Here is a 25,289-nt window from a genome sequence, read left to right as displayed (position 1 = left end):
ACACCAGGGGTCAGGAATGTGAGTGGGTTTGTGTCCAGGGTGCTGGTATATTTCCCACTCCCTTTAAACTCACTGGAAAAAGTATTACACTACTGTGTAACGTGTAACCAAAGTCAAGTAAAAGTATGTTCAGTTAGTAATAAAAGTAATGTCCAGAAAATCGATCAGTCACCAAAGTCCCAAAGGTGCCTGATTATCAGAGTTTTTTTCTCTAATCTCTGCAGAAGGGATGTGAAGGGAGAGTTCCTCCCATAAAGGTTCATGCCCAGTAACACAGGCAAGTGGTCAGTGTTTATCTGTGTGTCTCCACCTTTCATCCTTGGCTGGCTGCTTCTATTTCTAAAAGCCAGTGACGCGAGGTGATCTCAGCTTCTATCTCGCTGTTATAAGACTATTGAATGGTTCCGTCGTACATTAAGGTGGAATCTTGACCTCACAATCTACCTCGTCATGGCCTCGCACCTTATTGTCTACCTGCACTGCACCTTCTCTGCAGCCATTGCACTTTATTCTGCATTCTGTATTGTTTTACCCTGTACTACCTCGATGCACTGTGTAATGAATTGATCTGTATGATCGGTACGCAAGACAAGTTTTTCACATGTGACGATAATAAACCAATTCCAAAAATGGAATGAAGGTGCCTTTAGATGTTGAGGAATTGGAGGAATAAAACTGCATTCCACCATTTGCAGTTCCAGTTGTTGTATTAGGAAGGACGTGGAGGCTTTGGAGAGGGTGCAGAAGAGGTTCACCAGGATGCTGCCTGGATTAGAGAGTATTAGCTACCAGGAGAGGTTGGACATCGGCAGCTGAGGGGAGAGCTGATAGGTTATAAAATAGGTAGAGTAGTCTTTCTCCCAGGGTGGAAATGTCAAATACCAGAGGGCATAGGTTTAAGGTGAGAGGGGGAACGTTTTGAAGATTTACGGGGCTAGTTTTTTTTTTAAACAGCGCGCTAGGTTGCCAGAATGTGCTGCCAGGGGAGGTAGTAGAAGCAGGTATGACAGCAACGTTTAAGAGGCTGTTGGACACGTGAACCGCCAGGGGATAGAGGGATTACAGACCAGGTGCAGGCCAGACGGGATTAGTTAGATTGGCGCAGGCATGTTGGTCCAAAGGTCCTGTTCCTGTGCTGTTCTGTAGATAAACACACAGCCTATAACCCGGCTCGGTGCTGGTGCTTGCAGCCAATCCCAGCAACTCTTCCCACAGTGGAGATCAGAAGCCCCACCAAGCCTGCTCTCTGGATCTGCTCCTGAACCCACTTGCTGCTCTCAGGTAAGATTTAAGCTGAGCTGCACTCGAGGGTGTATGTAAAAGTTCCCACGGGCCATTCCTACAAGGACCGGGGGAGCTCTCTCCCTGCCGATAACTCCCCCTCACTTCTCGGCACGAAAGCACTTCGTTCAATAACAATGTTGCACTCTGTATGACCAACTTGGCTGCTGTACGCAAATCCACAGTAACACTGGGGTGTTGCTTGGCTGGTAAAATTCAAGCTCCTCGCTTCTTCAGTTCTTGGCCTCTCGGTTGTCCCTGACGTTAAACGCTCCACCACCGGCGACCAGACCCAACTCGCTCCCTGAATCGCTCCATCTCTTCTCCCACATCAGGTGCTCCCTTGAAGTCCACTGAAACCCTAAGGTCAAAGGCCGCCTGGTGTCAGAGGCCCAAACTCCTTGGGACATTTTTCCTCCTTGAAGGGGCTACATAAATGAAAGTTGTTGTCATTACGTCACTTCCTACATTTACAAAAGTATTTCACTGGTTGTAAAGCACTTCAGAATTGGCATGTAAGGGGGCCATTCAGCCCATCGTGTCTGTGCTAGTCAAAACAATAACATCCTACCTTATTTTCCCTTCCCAGCTCTAGATCCATAGCCCTGGGGGACACAGCCCTTCACGGCTGTTTAAGTACAATGAGGAGGTCTCTATCTCTCACCCTTGGAGGCAGTGAGTTCCAGAACCCCACCACCTTCTTGTGGGGGGGGGGGGATGGGGGGAGGGAATCCCATTCCTCATCTCCCGTCCTGTCTTTCAACCAATTACCCTAACTCCTTGTCCCTCTGTTAAGGGGCATTCAATGACCGTTTAACAGGAGGTCATAACAGGCAGCTTCCCCAACCATTGGTGTTCCTCCAACATCTGCAGCTTGGGAATATCAATGTTCCTGGAGAGTAGGGGCCAGGCAACAACAGTGGAAGGCCATTCAGCCCCTCGAGTTATGTTCGACCATTCAATGGCTGATCTACGGCTGAACTCCATAGTGACAATATCAGACAACGCCGATCAGTAAAACCATGGGTAGTATCTACAGGAGGTGCTGCCTCAAGAAGGCAACATCCATCATCAAAGATCCCCACCATCCGGGCCATGCCATCTTCTCACAGTTCCCATCGGGCAGGAGGTACAGAAGCCTGAAGTCCCACACCACCAGGTTCAGGAACAGCTACTTCCCTTCAACCATTTGGTTCTTGAACAAACTGGCACAACCCTAATCACTACAGTTTAGCAACACTGTGACCACTTTGCACCAAAATGGACTTTTTTTATTCTAATTGTTCTTTCTCATAAAAATTGTGTACAATTTGTTTTTCTTGTGAATGCTGCTTATCTGATGCTATGTGCCTGTGATGCTGCTGCAAGTAAGTTTTTCATTGCACCTGTGCACACATGGACTTGTGGATATGACAATAAATTCGACTTTGACTTTGAATAAAAATAAGAATGTTAATCATAAAGTTGATATTTTTTTCTCCTAATTCTTAGATGCCCTTGTATGTGGTTAATATAAGTAATGTAGAGCAAACCACAGGTTTGCATTAATTTTTCACTCCAGTAACTTGCACTTATGTAGCACCCTGAGTGTGGTAAAATGTTTCAAGGGAATGTGGCAAAATGTCCTGAGTTGCTTCAAGGTGCCATGGTAAACATCCAAAAGTATTTCAAGGGAGCGTGGTGAAATGTCCTTCAAGGGACCATGGTGAAATGCCCAAGGGAATGTGGTGAAATGTCCTGAGGGGCTTCAAGGGACCATGGTAAACATCAGAAAATATTTTAAGGGAGCGTGGTGAAATGTCCTGAGGCACTTCACAATCCACTGAACACGACGTGTATGGAACGTGTGAATCCCAGCCCAACGCCGTTATAACTCCAGTGTGGTGGTTGAGTTCTGCATGGCAGCCTTCTCCTGCATGACGTGGAAGAAGTGCCCGTCGATGTGCCCAAAGTCCACAGCGAAGAGCCCAAAGAGGAAGAGAAGGTCCATGCCGGCCACCCACTCGCAGATTGCCGCCGCAGTCCTTTCCTCCCAAAGGTGCAGCGGCACCACTGCATCCACGGTCAAGGAAACAGCTGCAGTCGGTGCAAGGGGTGGGGGTGGGGGGAGCAGCCTCCGCTTGAGGTTTAGGCAGGGTCACACCGTCGACGGAGGCTATTGAGAGGCTGGATGTGGGATTCCTGGCAGGAGGGACGAAGGAGAAATGAAGGGCAGTGTGCTATTATGTGTTAGTATGTAGTTATAATAATAGGCAAAGCAAGGGGTCACATGGGTGAACAGGAAGCAGCTGTAAAAAGAGAGGAAAAGCAAGCCAGTCTGGTGTGTTGGTTAATAAATGTTCAGATGTTAAACCCATGCAAAGTTTGTCTCCTGATGAAGAACAAACATAACAGGCAGTCGACACCCACTGAATGGCGAGCAGACGTATGACCATCCCAAGCCTATTCCTCTTGTTCTTAACACAACTATCCCCCCTCGTATCTATACCGGCCATCTCCCCTCTCCGCTCTCAGTCCTGATGCAAAACGTCGACTATTCCTTCCCCCCTCCCCACAGATGCTGCTCGACCCGCTGAGTTCCACCAGCAGACTGTTTGTTGCTCCAGATTCCGGCATCTACCGTCTCCTGTGTCTCCTGAGCAGGAATCTTGTCCGATTCCCACCAACCCCCATCCCATCCCAAAGCCTTCCCTCAGAGTTAAGAGGGTCACTCAAAGGGTCGCTAATTCCTGGATTAACCCTGGACTGGGACCGGAGGCTGGGGCATGTTGGTTTCTAAGATTTACAATCAGAAAGAGCGGCGCATGAGCCCACTAATCTATCGTGGGGACTTGGTGTCTGGATTGTACCCTGTGCCCAATGACCAGGACTGTCCCTGCCCCAGTGGAAAATCTCAACTGTCCTTAAATCAACATTCCTCCAGGCGCCACACCCAGCCGCTCCCCACCCTTGTACACCTATATCAAGCGTCCTTAACCTGCAGGGACGCTATCCCAATAAAGGAATGCAAGAGACTCATCTTCAATCAGAGCTCCGATCTTGGATGCGATCACCAAGCTCCCAGCCTTCCCCCTCACCCTATAGGACTGCACTGGATGCCGTGCTATTTAAACTTTCCCATCTTATCTCCAGGCCTATTGACTCCCCGACTACAAGATGAAATGTGCGTCTTCCTGAAGGAGTCAAAACTCGGGGAGAAAATGTCAGATCCTAATACAGGACGGTGGAGAGGCTGAGGAAGAGTGTAATGCACAGTCTTTCAGCCTGTGGACAGCTGTCCCATACATGTAGATGCCCAAACGCATCACAGAAAACTATCAGCTGGTGCTCAGGTAGAAGGGAAAGTAACCAACAGTGTTCTGGTAAGAAGGTAGCCCACACTATATGTACATATTGGTAAAAGATTTAAGAATTTAAAAGATTTAAGATTTCCCTTTTTAAGAACAACACCACATATTCCACTTGAGTAGCCTACAACCCAAGGGCCTGAGCATTGAGTTTTCCAATTCTGGGTAACCCACCCCACATCCCACTCCCACCCATCCACCTGTGTTCTCTGTCTCTCCGTTCACCTTTTCCGCCCCCACCCCCAATACCTTGATTCGTCACTCTACCCCACCATCTGCCCATCATCCCCACCTCACCTGGTTCCACCCATCACCTGCCAGCTCCTACCTCATCCCTCCCCCTCACCTCCCCAACACCGGCCATCTCCCCTCACCCCTCTCAGTCCTGATGCAGGATCCTGACCCCAAAACGTCATCTACCCCTTTCCCTCCACAGATGCTGCCTGACTCTGGAGTATCGCATTCAATTCTGATCACCCCATTATAGGAAGGATGTGGAGGCTATTGGATAGCGTACAGAAGAGGTTCACCAGGACGCTGCCCAGAGTAGAGGGCATGTGCTATGTTGGATAAACTTGGGTTGTTTTCTCTGGAGTGGCTGAGGGGAGACTTGATAGAAGTTTATAAGATTATGAGAGGCAAAGATAGAGTAGACAGCCGGTATCTTTTTCCCAGGGTGTAAATGTCTAATACTAGAGGGCATGTATTTAATGTGAGACGGGGAAAGTTCGCAGGGCAGGTTTTTTTTTCACAGAGTCATGGATGCCTGCAATGCGCTGCCAGGGGTGGTAGTGGAGGCAGATACAAGAGAGGCATTTAAGAGGCTCATAGATAGGTACATGAATGTGCAGAGAATGGAAGGATATGGATTATGTGCAGGCAGAAGGGATTAGGTGTCATTAGTTTGGCACAACATTGTGGGCTGAAGGGCCTGTTCTTGTGCTCTACTGTTGCTCAGACCTGCTGAGTTCCTCCAGCAGATTGTTTGTTGCTGCAGATTCCAGCACCTGCAGTCTCTGGTGTCAGGATAAAGCCATAAACTGCCACAACTGCACAAAGTTTACCGCCTGTCATCTGTCTGAGCCACCGAGCCCTGTCAGAGAATGGTCCTTGGCTTTCTGGCTCACCCTCACTGATCTACAGCCCTCTGGCCAAAGGATACACAGGATGAGGCAGACTGTGCAGACAAGGCTGCAGATAATCCGCACAGGTCCAATCCACTTGCTCCCGTGCCTTGGTTTGACCCTATAGGTTAATGCCACCTGAAGCCAGAAGTAGAGATTCCCAATGAAGAATGAGAGAAAGGCTCCCAACAGGTGGACATGAATCTGGTTGACCGTCTGTGGAGAGAATGAACAAAGAGGTCAGTGATATCGCTGGATATCGTTGTACTTATCACAGTGGCCCATCAAGTCCTGGCTAACCATCGCCCATGTTGCTGCCCAATCCTTCTGTGGAAGCTCCAACGCACAGGAACGCAAGAGGCTACAGAGAGTGGTGGACTCAGCCAGTTCTATCAGGGGGACTGCTCTCTCCACCGTTGAGGACATCTACAAGAGGCGATGTCTCAGGAAGGCGACCTCCAACTTCAGGGACACCCACCATCCGGGCCATGCCCTCTTCTCGATGCTGCCATCAGGCAGGAGGTACAGGAGCCTGAAGACCCCACACCTCAAGGTTCAACAACAGCTTCTTCCCCACTGCCGTCAAGTTCTTGAACCGACCTGAAAAACCCTAACGCTACCTCAGACTATATTTCCCTCAACTTTCACTAATGTCGTTATGTATATATCTTTTTTTGTCATGTAAATTGTGTATAATTTATGTTAACAAGTTTATGTAATTAACGTTTGTCACATTTGTAATGTACTGAGCTGCTGCTGCTGTAAAATGCTAATTTTCATGGCATTTATACCCTGGGTATGTCTGCCCATGACAATAAACTTGAATTTGTACCCCCACAAAGGTTGAATTCCGGAGTAGCATTAAATGAGCGGTCAACTATTTCCCTCCACAGTTGCTTCCTGACCCACTGAGTTCCTCCAGCGTATTGTGTGTTGCTCCAGATTCCAACATCTGTAGCCTCTTGTGTCTCCAACCCCAGCAGGTAATGGGTAGGCAGAACACATGCTTCCCCCCGGTGCAGGTACCTAGAGAACTAGGGAGCCATGGTTTCAGAATATGGGGTTGCCCATTTTAAGATGGAGATGAGGAGGAATTTTTCCTCTTGGAGGGACATGAACCTTTGGAATTCTCTCCCCCAGAGAAGTGAAGTCAGGGAATATATTCAAGGCCAAGGTAGGCAGACATTCAGTCTGTGGGGAGTTAGGATTTAGGGAAGGGGCAGGAGGGCATAGCCGAGGCCAAGATCAGATCAGACATGATCCTATTGAATGGTGGTGCATGTCCAGGGGAGATGAGGGGCAGTGTGCCTGATCCTTGCTCCAGTTTCCCAGTGAGGTCAACCATGTGAGCACTGAACCCTTTGAGTCTTGATGGGTGAGTAGGTGAAGCGAACAGAGTGAGAAGCTGTACAGGATCCTTGCCTTTATTGGCAGTGGTTTCCAATGTAAGGGCAGGGAGCTGGACAACACACTGGCTGCCAGACTAATGTCTTGTTTAAGATGACCCTCATGCTCTTGTACTTTAAGCCACAGCTGTATGCCTTATTACCCACTATATCCACCTACCTTGGCAATGAATACTCAATGCGTGGTCTTCAGATTGGCATAACTGGGAAACAGGAGTTGGCCAGACGTGTAATGACACAGAAGAAGGCCATTCAGTCCACTGAGTTCATGCTATCTCCCAGGGGAGAAACTCCAATCCCTTCCCTTATTTCTTTGCAACTTATTCTTCCAAGCTCCCCCTTTGGTCCCTTTGCCACTTCATCTCACCAGGGGCAATCTGGCCATTTAACCCTCCGACTCGTCTTTGGGACGTGGGAGGAAACCAGAGCAGCCGGGGGAAACCCATGCGGTCACAGGGAGAATGTGCAAACTCCACGCAGACAGACTGCACTGGAGATCAGGATCGAATCCGAGTCTCTGAAGCTGTGAGACAGCAGCTCTACCATGCCACCATTGAGCATGCCCCACTGTTCGATAAGATCACGACTGATTGATCTTGGATCTAATTTCTTGTCTGTTCCTCATGTTTCGCTGCCCTACAGACTAAATATCTGTTGTCATGGCTGTCAATACACACATATTCTTACTAGTCACAACACATCAGACATCATGAGCAAAAGATCAGGCTTGGTGGAGCAGCCGGACTTTCCCTTGCCTTCGGTTCTGTACACATATGGCCACTGTCTGTCCTCGATCTAACCGTGACCAGGCAGGATGGGTGTGGGTGGAACCACATCCCTGCCGGAATTTTCCCTTCCCGCTTCCAAGTGCAGTCCAGAACGGTGAGTTACCTGGAAGTTGCCCACTAAAGAGCCACCCACAGCACACAGGCAGCCGGCCACCAAGCTGACGATGTTCAGCGAGGACTGGTAGCCGTAGTCCACCACTTGCTGGTACCTGATGACACAGACCCACGTCACTGCAAAGGAATGAGAAAAGGACACCTTAAGAGTCAGCAGACACTCTTCTCCAAGTCACAGTTGTTCAGAATGTAACTTGCTTTAAAATTACGAGAGCAAAATCCTCAGCACCTGTCACAACTATTGAGCTGTGAATTACTGTTTGTTGCAGTTTGTTATACACAGGTTGCTTCGAATCAACAATGACTGCACCTCAAGAGTACTTCAGGGGTAAATTGGTTTATTATTGTCACATGTACTGAGGTACAGTGATAAACTGTGTTTTGCATGCCATGCATACAGATCATTTCATTACAACAGTACATCGAGGTAGTACAAGGGAAAACAATAACAGAATGCAGAATAAAGTGTTACAGTTACAGAGAAAGTGCAGTGCAGGCAGACAATAAGGTGCAAGGCCATAATTAGATAGATTGTAAGGTCAATAGTCTATCTCATCGTACTAGGGGACCATTCAATAGAACAATGTTGGAAATGCAAGTTATGCAATCCCGTATTAGAGTCCACTTTTTATCTTCTTGCAAGAATGCTGCCTGTACTTGGAGGCAAATTGGCAGATCTGATTTAGGGTCACCTATCACCAGTGATCGTTGGACCTTGAGGAAGATCTCCCATTAACTTCCCACCCACCAACCTTGAAAACAGTTCCAGGACCCCCAGTTAAGGGTTTCCAATCCTTCTGGATAGACTCGGAGTCTCCAGCAATTAAAGGTTAATCTTCAGGACAACAAATGTAAGCGGGCCCTGGAAATTAATGCCTTTCTTAAAGGTGTGCAGGAGCAGAGGGACCTGGGGCATGACCACACCAACCGTTGAAAGTTGCAGGGAAAGTAGGGAAACCTGTTAATAAGGCATGAGTGACTCTGGGCTCTATCAACAGAGGCATAAAATAGCAAAGCAGAGAAGTTATACTGGACCTCTATAAGACACTGGTCCATAAGACAAAGGAGCAGAAGTCGGCAATTCAGCCCATCGAGTCAGCTCCACCATTCCATTATGAGCTTCAAGTTCCTGGGAGTGAACATCACCAACAGTCTATCCTGGTCAAATCACATAGATGCCATGGCCAAGAAAGCTCACCAACGCCTCTACTTCCTCAGGAGGCTAAAGAAATTTGTTTTGTCCCCTTTGACTCTCACCAACTTTTACCGATGCACCATAGAAAGCATCCTACCTGGATGTATCACGGCTTGGTACGGCAACTGCTCTGCCCAGGACCGCAAGAAACTGCAGAGATTTGTGGACACAGCCTCCCCTCCTTGGACTCTGTCTTTACCTCTCGTTGTCTTGGCGAAGCAGCCAGTATAATCAAAGACCCCACCCACCCGGGACATTCTCTCTTCTCTCCTCTTCCATCAGGTAGAAGATACAGGAGCCTGAGGGCACGTACCACCAGGCTCAAGGACAGCTTCTACCCCACTGTGATAAGACTATTGAACGGTTCCCTTATACAATGAGATGGATTCCGACCTCACGATCTACCTTGTTGTGACCTTGCACCTTATTGCACTGCACTTTCTCTGTAGCTGTGACACTTCACTCTATACTGTTATTGTTTTTTACCTGTACTACATCAATGCACTCTGTACTAACTCAATGTAACTGCACTGAGTAATGAATTGACCTGTACAATCGGTTTGCAAGACAAGTTTTTCACTCTACCTCGCTACAAGTGACAATAATAAACCAATACCAATACCAATGAGTTGATCCATTTTCCCATTTAGCCCCACTCCCCCGCCTCCTCACCATAACCTTTGATGCCCTAGCTACTCTGATACCTATCAATCTCTGCCTTAAATACACCCAATGACTTTGCCTCCACAGCCGCCCATGGCAACAAGTTCCACAGATTCACTGCTCTCTGGCTAAAGAAATTTCACTGCATCTCTGTTCTGAATGGGCGCCCTTCAATCCTGAAGTCGTGCCCTCTTGTACTAGACTCCCCTACCATGGGAAACAACTTTGCCACATCTACTCTGTCCAGGCCTCTTAACATTCAAAATGTTTCTATGAGGTCCCCCCTCATTCTTCTGAACTCCAAGGAGTACAACCCAAGAACCGTCAAACGTTCCTCATATGTTAACCCTCTCATTCCTGGAATCATTCTAATGAATCTTCTCTGAACCCTCTCCAACGTCAGCATATCCTTTCTTAAATAAGGAGCCCAAAACTGCACACCGTACTCCAAGTGAGGTCTTACCAATGCCTTATAGAGCCTCAACATCACATCCCTGCTCTTTTATTCTACTCCTCTAGAAATGAATGCCAACATTGCATTCGCCTTCCTCACCACCGACTCAACCTGGAGGTTAACTTTTAGGGTATCGTGCACGAGGACTCCCAAGTCCCTTTGCATTTCTGAATTTTGAATTTTCTCCCCATTTAAATAGTAGTCTGCCTGTTTATTTCTTCTACCAAAGTGCATGACCAGACACTTTCCAACCTCAATTGGTCCGGCCTCAACTGGAGTTCAATTCTGATTAGATTCGTTTATTGTCATATACACCAGGCTGCAATGAAATTCCTTGCTTGCATGAAGCTCACAGAGTAAACAGTACATCGGATTAATAAATACAGCAATAAATACAGAGAGAAGCACAAAGCAGCAGAATGGGGCAAAGATTGTTATGCAGTCTGAAGTAGTGCAAAGGGAAATGCTAAAGTGACAGTAACGGAATAACTGAGGGAGGTAGAGTTACAAGATCGTGGCAGCACCACCAGGAAGGGGATGTGAAGGAAGTGGTTGGTTCAGAAGTCTGATATCAGTGGGGAAGAAGTTGTTCTTGAGTCTGGACGTCTGGGAGAAGCTCCTGGATCTTCTCCCAGAAGGTAGAAGAGAGAAAAGGGAATGGCCAGGATGGCAGGCATCCCTGACTGTACTGCTGGGCCTCCTGAGGCAATGCACGGTAGGGAAGGAAGTGACGAGCTTGTAGCGGACTGGGCTGTGTTTACCGCACTCTGTCGGTCCAGAGCAGAGCATTTTCCATACCAGGCTAAGATGCAACCCGTCAGAAAACCTGCCTCATTATAGAAAGAAGATGAAGACGTCAGAGAGGGTCCCGGAATGAGGAGATACAATTTAGAGAGGGTGGGATTGTTTCCTTTTGAGAAGTGAGGAGACTTGATAAAGGTATGAAGGGCGATGAGGGGTCTGAACAGAGTGGATAGGGGGATATTGTTCCCTTCAGTAGAGAGGTCACGGACTAGATGTCACAGGTATAGTATAATGGTGAAGAGAATCCGTTGTGATATGAGGAGAAACATTCTTACACAGGGTGTGGTTGGAGACCAAATGTACTGCCTGCAGATGTGGTGGAGGCAGTTCCACTGTGACCTTCCAGAGGGAACCGGGTAAATACACGGTGAAGAAAAGACTTCAAGGCTACAGAGAAAGGACCAGTTAGTGGAACTAGTGAGCAGGTATGAATATGATGAGCCAAATGGCCTCCTACTGTGCTGTAACCACTTGGTCTTCCAAGGGAGGGTAGGTTTTCATATTTTCATAGAATGAATCATAAACAGACTAGAGGCATGGCAAAAGGTCAAAGGTGCTATCCAATCACATAATGAAGGGCCTTTGTATTGTCTAATCAGTTTTTGATATTGTGAGAACAAGTGACCAATGACAGAAGACTCAGAGTGGAGCAGCCAATGGCAGCAGGTCATGTGACAAGACTACCCAGAGTTGGCAAGGTGTTTCCTCTGCCAACCCAGGCGTTGACCCTACACCCTCCACAACAGGCAGGTTTACTCATCACCAGAACAGTAACTTGTCATCATTAGATGCAATTAGAACTTCTCCCTTCCAACCGACCATTCTTAGCCTCAGGAGAAAGATAATTGAAAACCGTGAAGGAAATTACTCACCCAGGAATGCCCCAATGTTCATGACTTGGCCAAAGAGACAACTCTGAGGAGGTTCTGCACCACAGACACTAAAGAAGAATGTAAATTCACTGGTGAATCTCATCTGGCTGGGACTGACACGACAAAGTTTATGGCCTAAGTCCATCCCCCACCACACTTTATCTTCCCCTAAAGACACATCTTTCTTTTCCCTTCCCCTCATTGATTTACCTTCTTGGGCACTGATTTCTTTAACCATTCCCTAAGGTAGAGGAACTCACCCGGGAATGGGGATTAGAGTGAGGAACTTTACTGGGCAAGGGCACAGGAGGAGGCCATGCTGCCCATCGAGACCAGGCCAGTCCTTGGTAGAACAAGTTTTCTGTCCCCAGGGACCTGCCAGCTCTTTTCACTCAAACAGGCGTTTGAGGAGCTCACCTGGGGACAGGATTGGAGGAGCTCACCTGGAGACGGGGGGGGGGGGGGGGATTAACGGGACGGGGGGGATTAGAGGAGCTCACCTGCGGACGGGAGGACCTTACCTGGGGACGGGGGGATTAACCTGGGGACGGGGGGGGGGGAGGGGGTTAGAGGAGCTCACCTAGGAATGAGGATTAAGGAGCTCACCTGGGGACAGAGATTAGAGGAGCGCACGTGGGGACAGGTGAGGAGGTCAGGGGGAAACGGGGGGACAGGAGGAGTGCATGGGGAACCAGAGGGATTACGGCAGCACCCTCGGAGACGGGGAGTTGGTGGAGTCGTCTGAGGCACACCCTGCCTCTTCAAAAAACTTCAACCCCAGGCTCAGTGATGATAAATTGCCTCACTGGTGCCGGGGATCAAAGTCTGTAGGTGGGACTTAATCACCCTCCACATCTGTCCCAATAAACCAAGTGTTTGAAATACTTTGAGAACTTGCAGAACCCTCTGTCCTGATGCAGGGTTTCAACCCGAAACGTCAACAGTTCTTTTCCCTCCACAGATGCTGCTCGGTCCGCTGAGTTCCTCTAACAGATTGTTTGTTGTTTGAAATATTCTCCCTTGCATCACCTTTCCCACTGCCTGTTTGCCTGTATCCTCATTGCTGAGTTTTTTCCAGAGAAGAACACTTGTGCCTCAACACACACAAAACACTGGAGGAACTCAGCAGGTCAGGCAGCATCTACGGAGGGAAATAAACAGTCAACGTTTCAGGTCGAGACCCTTCATCAGGACTGGAAAGGAAGAGGGCAGAAGCCAGAATAAAAGGGTGGGGAGGAGGAGCACAAGCTGGAGGGTGATAGGTGAGTCCAGGTGAGGGGGGAAGGTAGGTAGGTGGGGGAGAAGTTGGAACGATGTGAGAAGCTGGGAGATGATAGGTGGAAGAGGCAAAAGGGCTGAAGAAGAGGAATCTGATAGGAGAGGACGGTAGACCATGGAATAAAGGGAAGGTGATGGGCAGGTGGTGAGAACAGGGAGGGGAGGGAAGGGGTTACCAGAAGTTAGAGAAATCAATGTTGATGACTACCAAGACGGAATATGAGGTGTCGCTCCTTCAATATTTGTGCCTCAGTATCTTTCCTAACTCCATTATATCTGACTGTGGAACGTACGCAAGGTCATTTGCATGAGTTTCGTTCATGCTCTTCCTCCCAGCATCACTCACTCTGAACCCTGCCAATAGGAAGGCAACGTATCGACCTGAGAAACAGAGAATGCTAGAAATGCACAGCAGGTCAGGCAGCGTCTGTGGAGAGATGATGCCTGAAAGGAGACGATATACTCTGCCTGACCTGCAGGGCGTCCCTGTTTTTATTTCAGGTTTCCAGCGCCTGCAGGTTTTTGTTTCTCGGCCCCTTCAGCCTCTGCAGTCACAGGCTTCCCTGTAATGTGGTCTAATCGGTGTTATATGTAAAGCACTACAGAGCGAGGCCATTCAGCCCAACACCAGCTTCTAAGGGTGGTGGTGGGGGGTGTTATCCCATCAGTCCCATTCTCCAGCATCTTTCCACAGAGACAGGCCCTTCCGCCCACCTAGTCCATGCTGACCATCTGACACTGCAGGGAAACAATTGATATTGACGTTTCATCTGACAATTTGAGGATGCTCACCTGATGTAGGGGAATTCCACAGTGACATTCACAGACCCATTCACCACCGCCATTGAAAACCTGCAGGAAATTTACCAACAATGACTTTGGTGCAAAAGGGAATGACTAAGATTGACATAAAGATGTGAAGCAATACAAAGAATAAATGAGACAAAACAGCCTCCCCACCGAGGACATCTTCAAGAGGCGGTGCCTCAAGGCGGTGGCATCCATCACTAACATGCCCTCTGGAACATGTCCTCTTCTCATTACTACCATCGGGGAGGAGGTACAGGAGCCTGAAGACCCACGCTCAACGATTCAGGAACAGCTTCTTCCCCTCCGCCATCAGATTTCTGTACGGTCCATGAACCCATGAACACACCTCATTATTCCATTTTTTTGCACCATTTATTTATTTTTTAAATTTATAGTAACGTTATATCCTTGCACTGTACTGCTGCCACAAAACAACAAAGTTCACATCATTTGAGTCAGTGATAATAAACCTGATTCTGATTCTGTTAAAGTCTAAACTGTTATAATGCAATATAATCAGATATCAAAAAATTCAACAATTTACTTGATGCTGCTGCAAGTAAGTTTTTCATTGCACCTGTGCACATATGTACGCGTGCCCATGACAATAAACTCGACTTTGACTTTGACTTTGACAATGATTATAAAGAGCCAACGAAGGTCCAAAGGTTGGAAGCACACCTTGATAATAATTAAACCCCTATGTCTGGTCAAACCAGAATAAATCTAAAAAGCAGGTCTACCAAAATAAGGAACAAACTAATTTTATTTTAAAAGAGAGATTAACATATCACAACGTCAGACAATTGCAAAGCATTAAACAGTTAATGACGTTCATTTGAATTGTATTCGCAGGTACTGCAGTAAGTGCCACAACCAATTTACACGTAACAAGCTCTTACACATGGTTCTACCCTCCGGGACATGCCCTCTTCTCATTACTACCTTCAAGGAGGAGGTACAGGAGCCTGAAGACCCACACTCAATGATTCAGGAACAGCCTCGTAACATTCCCTCCGCTCTGCCCTCACTGCTATGAGCTGACACCTTCTGGCCCTCTCTCTCTTTCTCTTCCAGAGCTCCGGCCCTCGCTCTCCAAGATGTACCAGGGACCATTATTTTTTATCACCTTCCTCGCTCTTACACACGGCAATGTGATAATGAACAGATGATTTGCTTCGGACCGAGGGGTGATCATTGGCCGGGACTTTTAGCTGGGGTCTTTTAGCTCTCAGATTAATAGGGTTATTTTGTTTAGGATTTGGCTCGATTGACATTGTTGTTGTCGGGAGTAGTTTTAGAATCTTAACCACACTGGGTGACCAGTTGGAGAAGAGGGCAGGAACAGAGGTAGGGGCAACGAAACAGAACTAGTGCAAGGGATAGCCAAGGAGGGAACTCGATTTGTAGAAATCAGAGAGCCCCTCGCAAGAATTGTTCAAGACTTTAAGCTGAGATTCAATATTGACAATAATCTGCTGTCGGACTGAGATGCAGATGTGGTAGTGTAATGGTTAATTAATTTAAATTCCCCAATTGCTGTACTTGGATTCAGACCCGTAGTGGTTACATAATTGTTCTGGCAACAAGACTCAAATCCCAGGGAGACGAGGAATTTAAATTCAAGTAAATGCAACTTTAAAAAAGCCAACCTCCGTAACAGTGGCCATTAAACTACCAGACTGTTGTAAAAACCCATCTGGTTCACTGATATCTTCAAGGAAGGAAATACGTGACTCCAGATCCACTGGTGAGGCTGAACTTTTCTTGCCTCCTCAGTTCAATTAGGCATGGGCAATAAGCGCTGGCATTCCTGCAGTGTTAACATCTCATAAATGAATATGAATTGAGATCTCCTTATAAATTGAAGTGACCGGGCTCAAGGACAGTTTCTATCTCGCAGTTATAAGACTGTCAAATGGCCCCTTTATACAATCGGCTCTTGACCTCACAATCCACCTTGTCGTGGCCTTGCACCTTATCGTCTACCTGCACTGCATTTTCTCTGCAAGTGTGACACTTTATTCTGCATTCTGTTATTGTTTTCTCTTGTGCTACATCAATGCACTGATGTGATGAAATGATCTGTATGGATGGCATGCAAAACAATATTTTTCACTGTAGAAACTCCACGGATGCTGCCTGGCCTGCTGTGTTCCTCCAGCATCATTGTGTTTTTCACCAAAGTTTTTCACTGTACCTCAGTACATGTGACAATAGTAAACCAATTTACCCCTGCAATGCTTCCCGTCGTCTTTAATTAGGAACTTAATTCATTTTTAAGTAAACCCAGTTGTTATTGAGCAATGTAACTCTAATGCTTTGTTTCATATTTGTTCTTTGCATAACATGACACCTACGACCTTAGATAATTCAGGTGTTAAATGGAATCTTCTGATGAGTTTCCAATTGGTACTTGATTTGATTTTGACTCTTTCATTTCAATTTGAATCTAATTTCAATTGAGCTAAATCTATCCAATACTAAACAATACATTATCAGATATAATTATTACATTGTCCTAGGAACAACAAATTACATTTCATCTACAGAGGTAAATAAGCTAAGTCTGAAAAATTCCATTCAGCCCATCACTATACACATACTAGCTCTCTCACCACATCATTCACCCTCAGAGCACCCAACGTATTTGCCTTCCCTCCCCTGTACCTAGCATTTATGCCAAACACACCTCATTTGTTAAGAAAACTTTTCTAATTTCTGGTTTGCAATGTCTTCTCAATGATTCAAATTTGTCCCCTCAAGTCTCACTTCAAAATAATATTTGATTTATATTGTTTTTTGGGGGGGAAAATAAAGTAGTGCGTGTGTTACTGGAGTTCAGTAGATTGAGACGGGACGATTGCAACATGTAAAATCCTGAGGGGTCTTGATAAGATGAATGTGATGGTTTTTCTTCTTGTGGGAGATTTTAGAACGAGGAGTAACTGTTTAAAAATCAGAAGTCTCCCATTTAAGAAGTGAAGTGAATGCCTCTACTTCCTCAGAAGGCTGAGGAAATTCGGTATGTTCCCAATGACCCTCACCAATTTTTATCAATGCGCCATAGAAAACATCCTATCCGGATGCATCACAGCTTGGTGTGGCAGCTGCTCTGCCCAAGACTGCAAGAAATTGCAGACAGTTGTGAACACAGCCCAGTCCGTCATGCAATCCCCTCCACTGACTCTGCCTACACTTCCCGCTGCCTCAGGAGAGCAGGCAGGACCCCTCCCATCTCACTTATTCGCTCTTCTCCTCTGTCCCATTGGGCAGAAGATACAAAAGCCTGAGAGCATGAACCATCAGACAGTTTCTACCCTGCTATTATCAGACTCTTGGAACAGACCTCTTGTACATAAAAGATGAACTCTGGAACTCTTGATCTCCCGGTCTACTTTATCATTGCCCTTGCACTTTATTTATCTGCCTGCACTTTCTCTGTAACTGTAACACTATATTCCGCATTCTGTTTTGTTCTTACTACCTCAGTGTACTTAAGCAAGGCCTGATCTGTCTGGATCGCATGCAAACAAAAGCTTTTCACTGTAACTCTGTACATGTGAAATAATAAACCAATACCAATTCTTTTTTCTCTCAGAGGGTCTCTTCTTCAAGCATTGATGGAAGCAGAGTCTTTCTATTTTTAAGGCAGAGGGAGACAGATTCTTGATAAGCAAGTGGGGGCACAGTTTTACTGTGTGTAGGTGGAATGTGTTGAGGTTACAACCAGATCAGCCATGACAGAGCAGGCTTGAAGGGCTGAGTGGTCTCCGCCTGCACCTAATTTTTATGTCGGTGAGTACTGGACAACAATCTGAAGGCTTGAACAACCATCCGGGGTCACAAGTTCAAATCCAACCACAGCAGCTGGTAATTTAAATACAATTAAGTAAACTAAATCTGGAATTAAAAACTGACATCTGTAATAGTATTTGTTGTTGAAATCCGTCTGGTTCACTCAGGGAATCCTTGCCCACAAGAGGCCTACTTGCTGAAGGAGGTCGATGAATTCCCAGTTGATAAAGGTACCAAGGAGTATGGTGTTGAGAGAGAGAATCAGCCTTGATTGTAGAGTCATAGAGCCACGCGGCACGGAAACAGGCCCTTCGGCCCAGCTCATCCATGCCGACCACGGTGCCCACTTAACCTAGTCCCATTTGCCCCTGTCTGGCCCATATCCCTCTAAACCTTTCCTATCAGATCCCACCCTCTGCAGCCCTCTGTCGTCTCCACCTCTCACCTCCCAGCCTCTGTCACTATTCCCACTCTCCCCTCCTCACCCGGATCCACCTGCCAGCTCTTGCCTCACCTCTCCCTCTCCCTCACCTCTTTGACTATCTCTCGTCTTCCTTACAGTCCTGATGAAGGGTCGACCCGAAACGTCGACTGTCCATTTCCCTCCACAGATGCTGCCTGACCCCCTGAGTTCCGCCAGCATTTTGTGCGTTGCTCCAGATTCCAGTGTCCACAGTTTCCTTTGTCTTTTAAATGTCGTTACTACACCTGCCTCAACTACTTTCTCTGGCAGCTTTTTCCACCAGATTGAATGGCAAAGCAGGCTCAAGGGACTGCACGGCCTGATCCTAATGTCCTTTAGGGAAAGAAATCTATCATCTCACCAAGTCTGGCTCTAAACCCAGAGTGATCGCAATGAAATGGTCAGTGAGACACCCTGCTCAAGGAGTTGAACATTGACCTTTACGAGTAACACACTCATCCTCTGAAGGAGGAATAAAAAATTGCATTTAATAATTCATATATACACATCTCATAAAATGTACAACTACCAGCTGTCTTATAGTTTACCTCACAGCTCACTTGATATGTATTATCTTTAACACAGTATGTTTTACAGGAGAATTATTAACCAAGCCACACAAAGAGATGTTAGGGCACAGGACTAAAATCTCAGTCAAAGGTCTTTAAGGAGGTGAGACAGGTGAAGAGGTTTAGGGAAGGAACAACAAAGCTTCGGGCTTTGACAGCTGATGGTGGAGCTGTGAGTGTTAAAGTCAACGGGAAAAGCAAGAGGTCCAAGTTTAAGAGATGGAGACATCTCAGTGATTGTAGGGTGGAGGAGGTTGCAAGGATAGGGAAGGATTTGGAAATAAGGATAAGACTTCTGGATGCAAAGTGGATATTCCCTCTGACTAGGAGTCTCGGACCAGGAATAAGGGTTTAGGACTGAGCGGAGTCTGGAATAGACATTAGAGGTCGTTCTCAATGCTTTTCCCTGAGCCTTCACCCATGTTTCCAAACTGTTTTCTTCAGTAATGCGATAAGAATTGAAATGGACACACAAAAATTAAATCTTGCAAAAAAACAGATGCCAAGAAAAAGTGAATATTTCGGGTCGATGACCTTTCGAAACATCTGCAATAGTTATGTTCAAATCAAATGCGTTTTTGCCCATCCTAGCTCCCAGTAATAATACAAAGTTCAGGAAGATATCTGGCAATAAAAACTTAGCTATCTTAATTGTTCCTTGAAATCTTAATAAAAAAATTCTAGTGTAGACTGAGCCAAAATCAGAGGTCATTTGGTCAAAATATGCATAAAGACTGCGGATGATGGAATGCATGGCAGTGTCCAGCTCTGCACCACAGCACAGTACACAGTCAGGGAGTGCACAAGGGCTGATCTTGATGGGCCACAGGGCTGGTAAGGGTTATTCCCATTTTTTGCTTGTCTGTGTGCCTCTATTTGGGTAGCAACCTTCTCTGGGTGCCCATGAAAAGTTAAGGTGCACCCCTCTTCTAACTAGATGGCAAAGGGGTCGTGTCACTCAAGGGATTACTGCAGAGGGTTACCTTCTTGGTGGCGAGATGGAATCCAATAACTGTTGCAATGATGCACTTGCCTTTCACTGGGCTTTTAAAGATCGGGCTGAATGCCTCCTTTGGCTGGTGTACAAAGTGTTTTCCTGCGTTAAAGGCACTACTTCAATGCATGGTTATTGGAAAGAGGATGATAGGAAGAGAGACACAAGAGACTGCAGATGCTGTGATCTGGAGCAACACACATGCTGGGGGAAATCAACAGGTCAGTCAGTATCTGTGGAGGGAAGTGGACAGTCGACCCTTCATCTGGACTGAAAGAGTCGAGGGGAGATAGCCAGTATAAAAAGGTGAGAGGGAGGGATGGAGCAAGAGCTGGCAGGTGATAGGTGGATCCGGATGAGGAGGGGATGATAGGCAGATGGAGGAGGGGAGATCGGGAATAGCGACAGAGGCCGGTAGGTGAGAGGTGGAGGCAACAGAGGGCTGCAGATCTGATAGGACAGGCTGGTGGAGCATGGAGCCAGATAAGGGAGGTGGGGAGGGGCAGATGGGAACAGTGGGGGGGGAGGGGACCCAGTGTGTGTGGGTGACGGGGAAAATGGAGTGGGTGGAGGAGGGGAAAGAACCAGGGTGATGGGGGGGCTGGGGCAGGTGTCAGAGGAACTGGGTAGATCAGGAGAAGAGAGAAAAGGGACAGAGGGGGAGCTGAAGAGAATTGGTCTGTTAGACTACTGGAGCGGGCAAATGGACGAGGAAGTCTCTTAGGTATAAATTACAATTGGCAAGGCATTAACTACCTGTCCCTAATTGGGCATTAACAGTCCCTGTGGGTTTTGGGACACATTCAGTCAATTAAAGGAAAAGGAAACAGGTTCACTGAGTTAACTAGTTATGTTGTTACAAAAATCCAGCAACTTGCAAGGTCACCTTAACAATGTGAGCAGAATGAATGGGAAGACATGGGAACTTCATGTTTCAATCATTGATCTTGCCTAAAGTAGTTCAAAACCATAGGCTCTGTTTGGCAGTCGGTAACACTCACAGCGGCCTAGAAGAAAGCCAATGGCCTCCGTTGTGGACTTCCCACTTTCCAACATCAGTGGCTGTCAAAAGGATCCCTAGCTCCCAGTTGCCATGTAGTCATCAAGCCGTCTATGCAGCCTATCATATTGAAGAGTTCTTACATACAGCAAACCAGGAAGGAAAAGGCACAACATTTAGCTAATTCCTCAAACATTTTGCAGAGCACAAAATAAATACTGGAACATACACATATGATTAAGACAGAGCTGAAATATTATAAATAAACATTTTAAAAATCCATTCTATTTATTGATTGTAGAGAATCCGAAATGATTTATTAGAAAGATGCCGGGGGTGAGCTATTTCAGACCAGGGAAACTATGGTTGTTCTTCTCGGGACAAAGAAGATGAAGGGGAGATTTGACAAAGGTTACGACTGGTTTAGATAGGGTAACTAGAGGGGAACTGTTCCCATTAGCAGGTGGTTCAAGGCTCGGAGATGCAGATACAAGACAGATTATGAGGAAAAACCTTTTCTCCTCAGAAAGTGGGTATGATGTGTAACTCACTGCCTGTAGGGTTGGTGGAAACAGAGTCAATCGATGCTTCAAAGGACATTGAAAAGCAGGAGAAAAACCTGCAAAGGCTGGAAGTCTGAAATAACAACAGAAAATACTGTCCTGTGATCGGAAATGTTGACTGTGTTTCTTCCCACTGTTGCTGCCTGACCCGATGAGTGTCTCCAGCATTTGCTGTGGGAATGGTTTGCAGGATTACAGGGAAAGAGGAAGGAATGGGACTGATGGAATGCAACAAAAGGTGCCAGGATAGAATTGATGGGCTGAATGGTCTCCTTCTGTAGCATAACTCTTCCACGATTCTATGTTAGTGTGGAATAGCTATCTGGAAGAATTATATTACAAAAGCTTAGAGACACAAAAGACTGCAGATGTTGGAACCTAGGGCAACATAAAAAGCGCTGGAGGGGCTCAGCGGGTCAGAAGGGAAACGGACAGTCAACGTTTCGGGTCAAGACCCTTCATCTGTACTGGAAAGAAAGGGGGAGCTAGCCAGTATAAAAAGGTGGGGGGGGGGGGAAGGGCTGGCAAGTGATAGGTGGATCCAAATGGGGGGGCGGGAGGAGTGATAGGTAGATGAGGGTGCGAATGACGTCAGAATCTGGGAGGTGATAGGTGGAAGTGACAGAGGGCTGAAGATGATGGATAGTGGAGCGTGGAACCACAGGAGGGAGATGGGGAGGGGAACCAGTGGGAGGAGTGTGTGGGTGACGGGCAGATGGAGAGGGAGACAGTAGGTTAGGGAGTTACAAAATCTTTATGTCCAGAGAACATCAATTCTGGTGTTTTGTGCTGTTAAAAACTCACTTCCACCTCATCATCCAAACACGTTCCAGGCATTTTACTTTGCGATTAGTTTGCAAGCGCCCAGAGGTTTTGCCAGTTCACTAATCTCCCTTGAAGTGTTGAAACATTGTAAGTGACGACCAGGGAAATCCTGCAATCAGTTTCACGGTGCAATGCTGGAAGATGTTAAGAGCTTCATTGCCAATGGGGCAATGGTGATGTATACAATCATCAACGTGTGATACTTACACGGCCCAGATGCCTCCTGTTGCAAAGATGGTCAGCAAGATTGGGAGCAGAGCCCAGATCCACATTCTGCACCAGCTGGAACAGTTTGCAAAACACTGGTTATTCTGAAGCACAGCACCACCATACTGTCAAATTTCCCACAAGCATTTCCCACAGGTGCTGCCTCACAACTCCAGCGACCCAGGTTCAATCCTGCTGTCTGTGAGGAGCCTGCACGTTCTCCTTGTGACCGCATAGGTTTCCCCCCCCCGGGTGCTCCGGTTCCCTCCCACATCCCAAAGGCGACCAGGTTGGTAGGTTAACTAGCCACTGTAAATTGCCCCTTGAGTGTAGGTAAGGGGTAGAATCTGGGGAGAATAAAATGGGATTAGCGTTGGGCTAGTGTATATGGGTGGTTAATGGGCAAGGTGAACTCAGTGGGCCTGTTTCTGTGCTGTCTGACTCTATGACTCTCCACGCTGTTCTGAATGGGCATTGATACATGTCCCCACAGATGGCAGTCAAGTGTAGCGGTTAGCGTAACGCCATTACAGTGCCAGTGACCCGAGTTCAATTCCCGCCGCTGTCTGTAAGGAGTTTGTACGTTCTCCCCGTGTCTGCGTGGGTTCCCTCTGGGTGCTCCGGTTTCCTCCCACATTCCAAAGACATAGGGTTAGGAAGTCGTGGGCACGCTATGTTGGCGCCGGAAGTGTGGCGACACTTGTGGGCTGCCCCCAGAACACTCTACGCAAAAGGTGCATTTCACTGTGTGTTTCGATGTACATGTGACTAATAAAGGTATCTTATCTTGTCTTGAATGACTGCTGTGATGAGATTTCTGGAAGACAATCTCATGAAATGTTCTCCTGATGATAGATGTGACCCATGGTGTGTTTAAAGAGTGTTTCAGGTTTTATTGGAACCCATTTCAAAAAATAAAAGACTTTTGTCTCAACACTTAGCCTCTGATCAAGATAATACCCTATTAGGCGACATAGTTATAAGTTAATGAGATCATCTTTTATAACAGATGTCCAGAGAGTGTTGAATCTCTGGAATTCTTTCCACCGGAAGGTTAGATGCCTAGATCACTGAAGGTTTTTAAAGAGGGGATGGATAAATTTTTGATCTTTACGATGTGAATTGTGGCTTTCAGGCAGTTATATTTGCCTAATTAAACCATAAATGTTGTATGATTTCTCTCCCCCAGGCTATCCTCACTAAATCCCACACTGCTGATTGATCTCACCGGACCGAGAGCTAGCCCAGGGTCTGAGTCAACACTGGCCATCCTATGGTGCTTCAAAGTTTATGTTCAGGATTAAAGTTATTAATAATCAACTAAATATTTGCTTAACCAAAATGTCTATATTTATCCATTGGCCCAGCTTGTTAATGCTGAGTCTCACTCCACAGCAGCTCTCTCCAACAAATTCTCCTGTGTTCCAGGCAATTTCCATTAGTAGCTGTTTCATTATGAACCAAATTTTGCACCAATTCTCCTCCCCTTAATTAAACGTGCCCAGGTTGAACATTTTTTTGCTGTGTAATCCTGACTGGGAAATGTCTGAGATGACCATCAAATACATTTCACCCCCGACTTTAACATCAGGGTTAATTCACCACCAGATTAGTGCTTACAGACGAACACTACTTGCCCATATTTATTCATGGGTACACAATAATATACAGAACCAAAAAAAAACACTAAGCGGTACTTAGATGGAACACAAAAGAAACGTACACAGCATAGGACAAGTCTTTTACTCTAAAACAAAACATACGCAGGAAATAAAGTCCAAAGAGTTTGCAGTCACTTTGGGTAAATCCTGATTGAATGCCTTGGGTGGTGACTATCAAAGGAGATTGTTTTGCAGGGGGACTGAAAATATTAAAAGATACCAGTTAATTCCTTGGTTATAAGATGTCGCCATTTTCCAGGATTTTTTCATCACTTATTAGGAAATTTAGGGAGAGAGTTTATTTTTAATGTTAATCGAAGATACATTCAGTTCACAAAGGGTTAACTCGGGAAACAAAAATGTTTCCAAGAAAGAACATCAGAATAACAAATCCTAAAGTAGCAGAACAGTTTGACATGATCACTAAAACCTCTTTTAACTATGCTATTTTCTTTAAATATACATTTAAATACATAAATATTACATATATTTATGATGATTTTGATTTTACTTACCAATATTCTGGCCTCTTCCTGGAATGTCTTGACTCTTTACCAGATCAAGTTCCACAAATCACTTCTCAATTAAAGATGCACACAAAAATTGGCATATTCATTCATGTGAGCCTAACTCTTTCGCCGTGGAGATCAGAACTAGGATTCACGGCACTTTATCCAGTCTCTCCAGTATTCCTTTCCTGTCCCAAAAGCAGGAGTGCTGCAGAATGCTGTAGAACCTCTGCTACTTTATTCAAGACAGTCCCACATCTACCTCTCTTCCTCCACCGCCTCAGTAACCAACTAACTTTTTCCCTGAATGGGACTCGTTGTAATTTCTTTTAAGTCACATTTCCTGTTTAATTTACATCGTATATATTTTGTAAAGTCAAGCTCAGCCACCTCCTACCAGTGGATTTAGTGGAATGAATGAAGTCAATCCCTTGAGTGTACTTTACCTTTACACGTGTGCAGAGTGAGTTTCCTTTGGAAAGCCTGGAACACTTTGCAGGTAAATTACCATATTTACTCGTATATGAGCCTACTCCATATACAAGACCAGCCTAAGAGGAAGGT

General features: G+C 46.2%; 2 protein-coding genes across 2 annotated transcripts in view; both read right to left on the bottom strand.

Moving 5' to 3' along the window:
* The window catches only part of LOC127585534 (MOB kinase activator 2-like), a 507,209-nt gene that overhangs the window by 60,979 nt on the left and 420,941 nt on the right, over positions 1 to 25,289 (bottom strand). The gene's annotated exons all lie outside the window — the stretch shown is intronic.
* Positions 2,913 to 24,878, bottom strand: tmem150b (transmembrane protein 150B). The gene is made up of 7 exons (XM_052043084.1): positions 24,732 to 24,878; positions 22,556 to 22,630; positions 14,119 to 14,178; positions 12,049 to 12,116; positions 8,050 to 8,177; positions 5,791 to 5,968; positions 2,913 to 3,333 (listed from the first exon to the last, which is right to left on the bottom strand). The coding sequence occupies exons 2-7, from the start codon at positions 22,618 to 22,620 to the stop codon at positions 3,149 to 3,151; spliced, it is 684 nt and encodes a 227-aa protein (XP_051899044.1). The 5' UTR covers positions 22,621 to 22,630; positions 24,732 to 24,878; the 3' UTR covers positions 2,913 to 3,148.

The sequence above is a fragment of the Pristis pectinata genome, chromosome 33 (assembly GCF_009764475.1).
Source record: "Pristis pectinata isolate sPriPec2 chromosome 33, sPriPec2.1.pri, whole genome shotgun sequence".
Taxonomy (NCBI): Eukaryota; Metazoa; Chordata; class Chondrichthyes; order Rhinopristiformes; family Pristidae; genus Pristis; species Pristis pectinata.
This window is presented reverse-complemented; position numbering and strand designations above follow the sequence as displayed.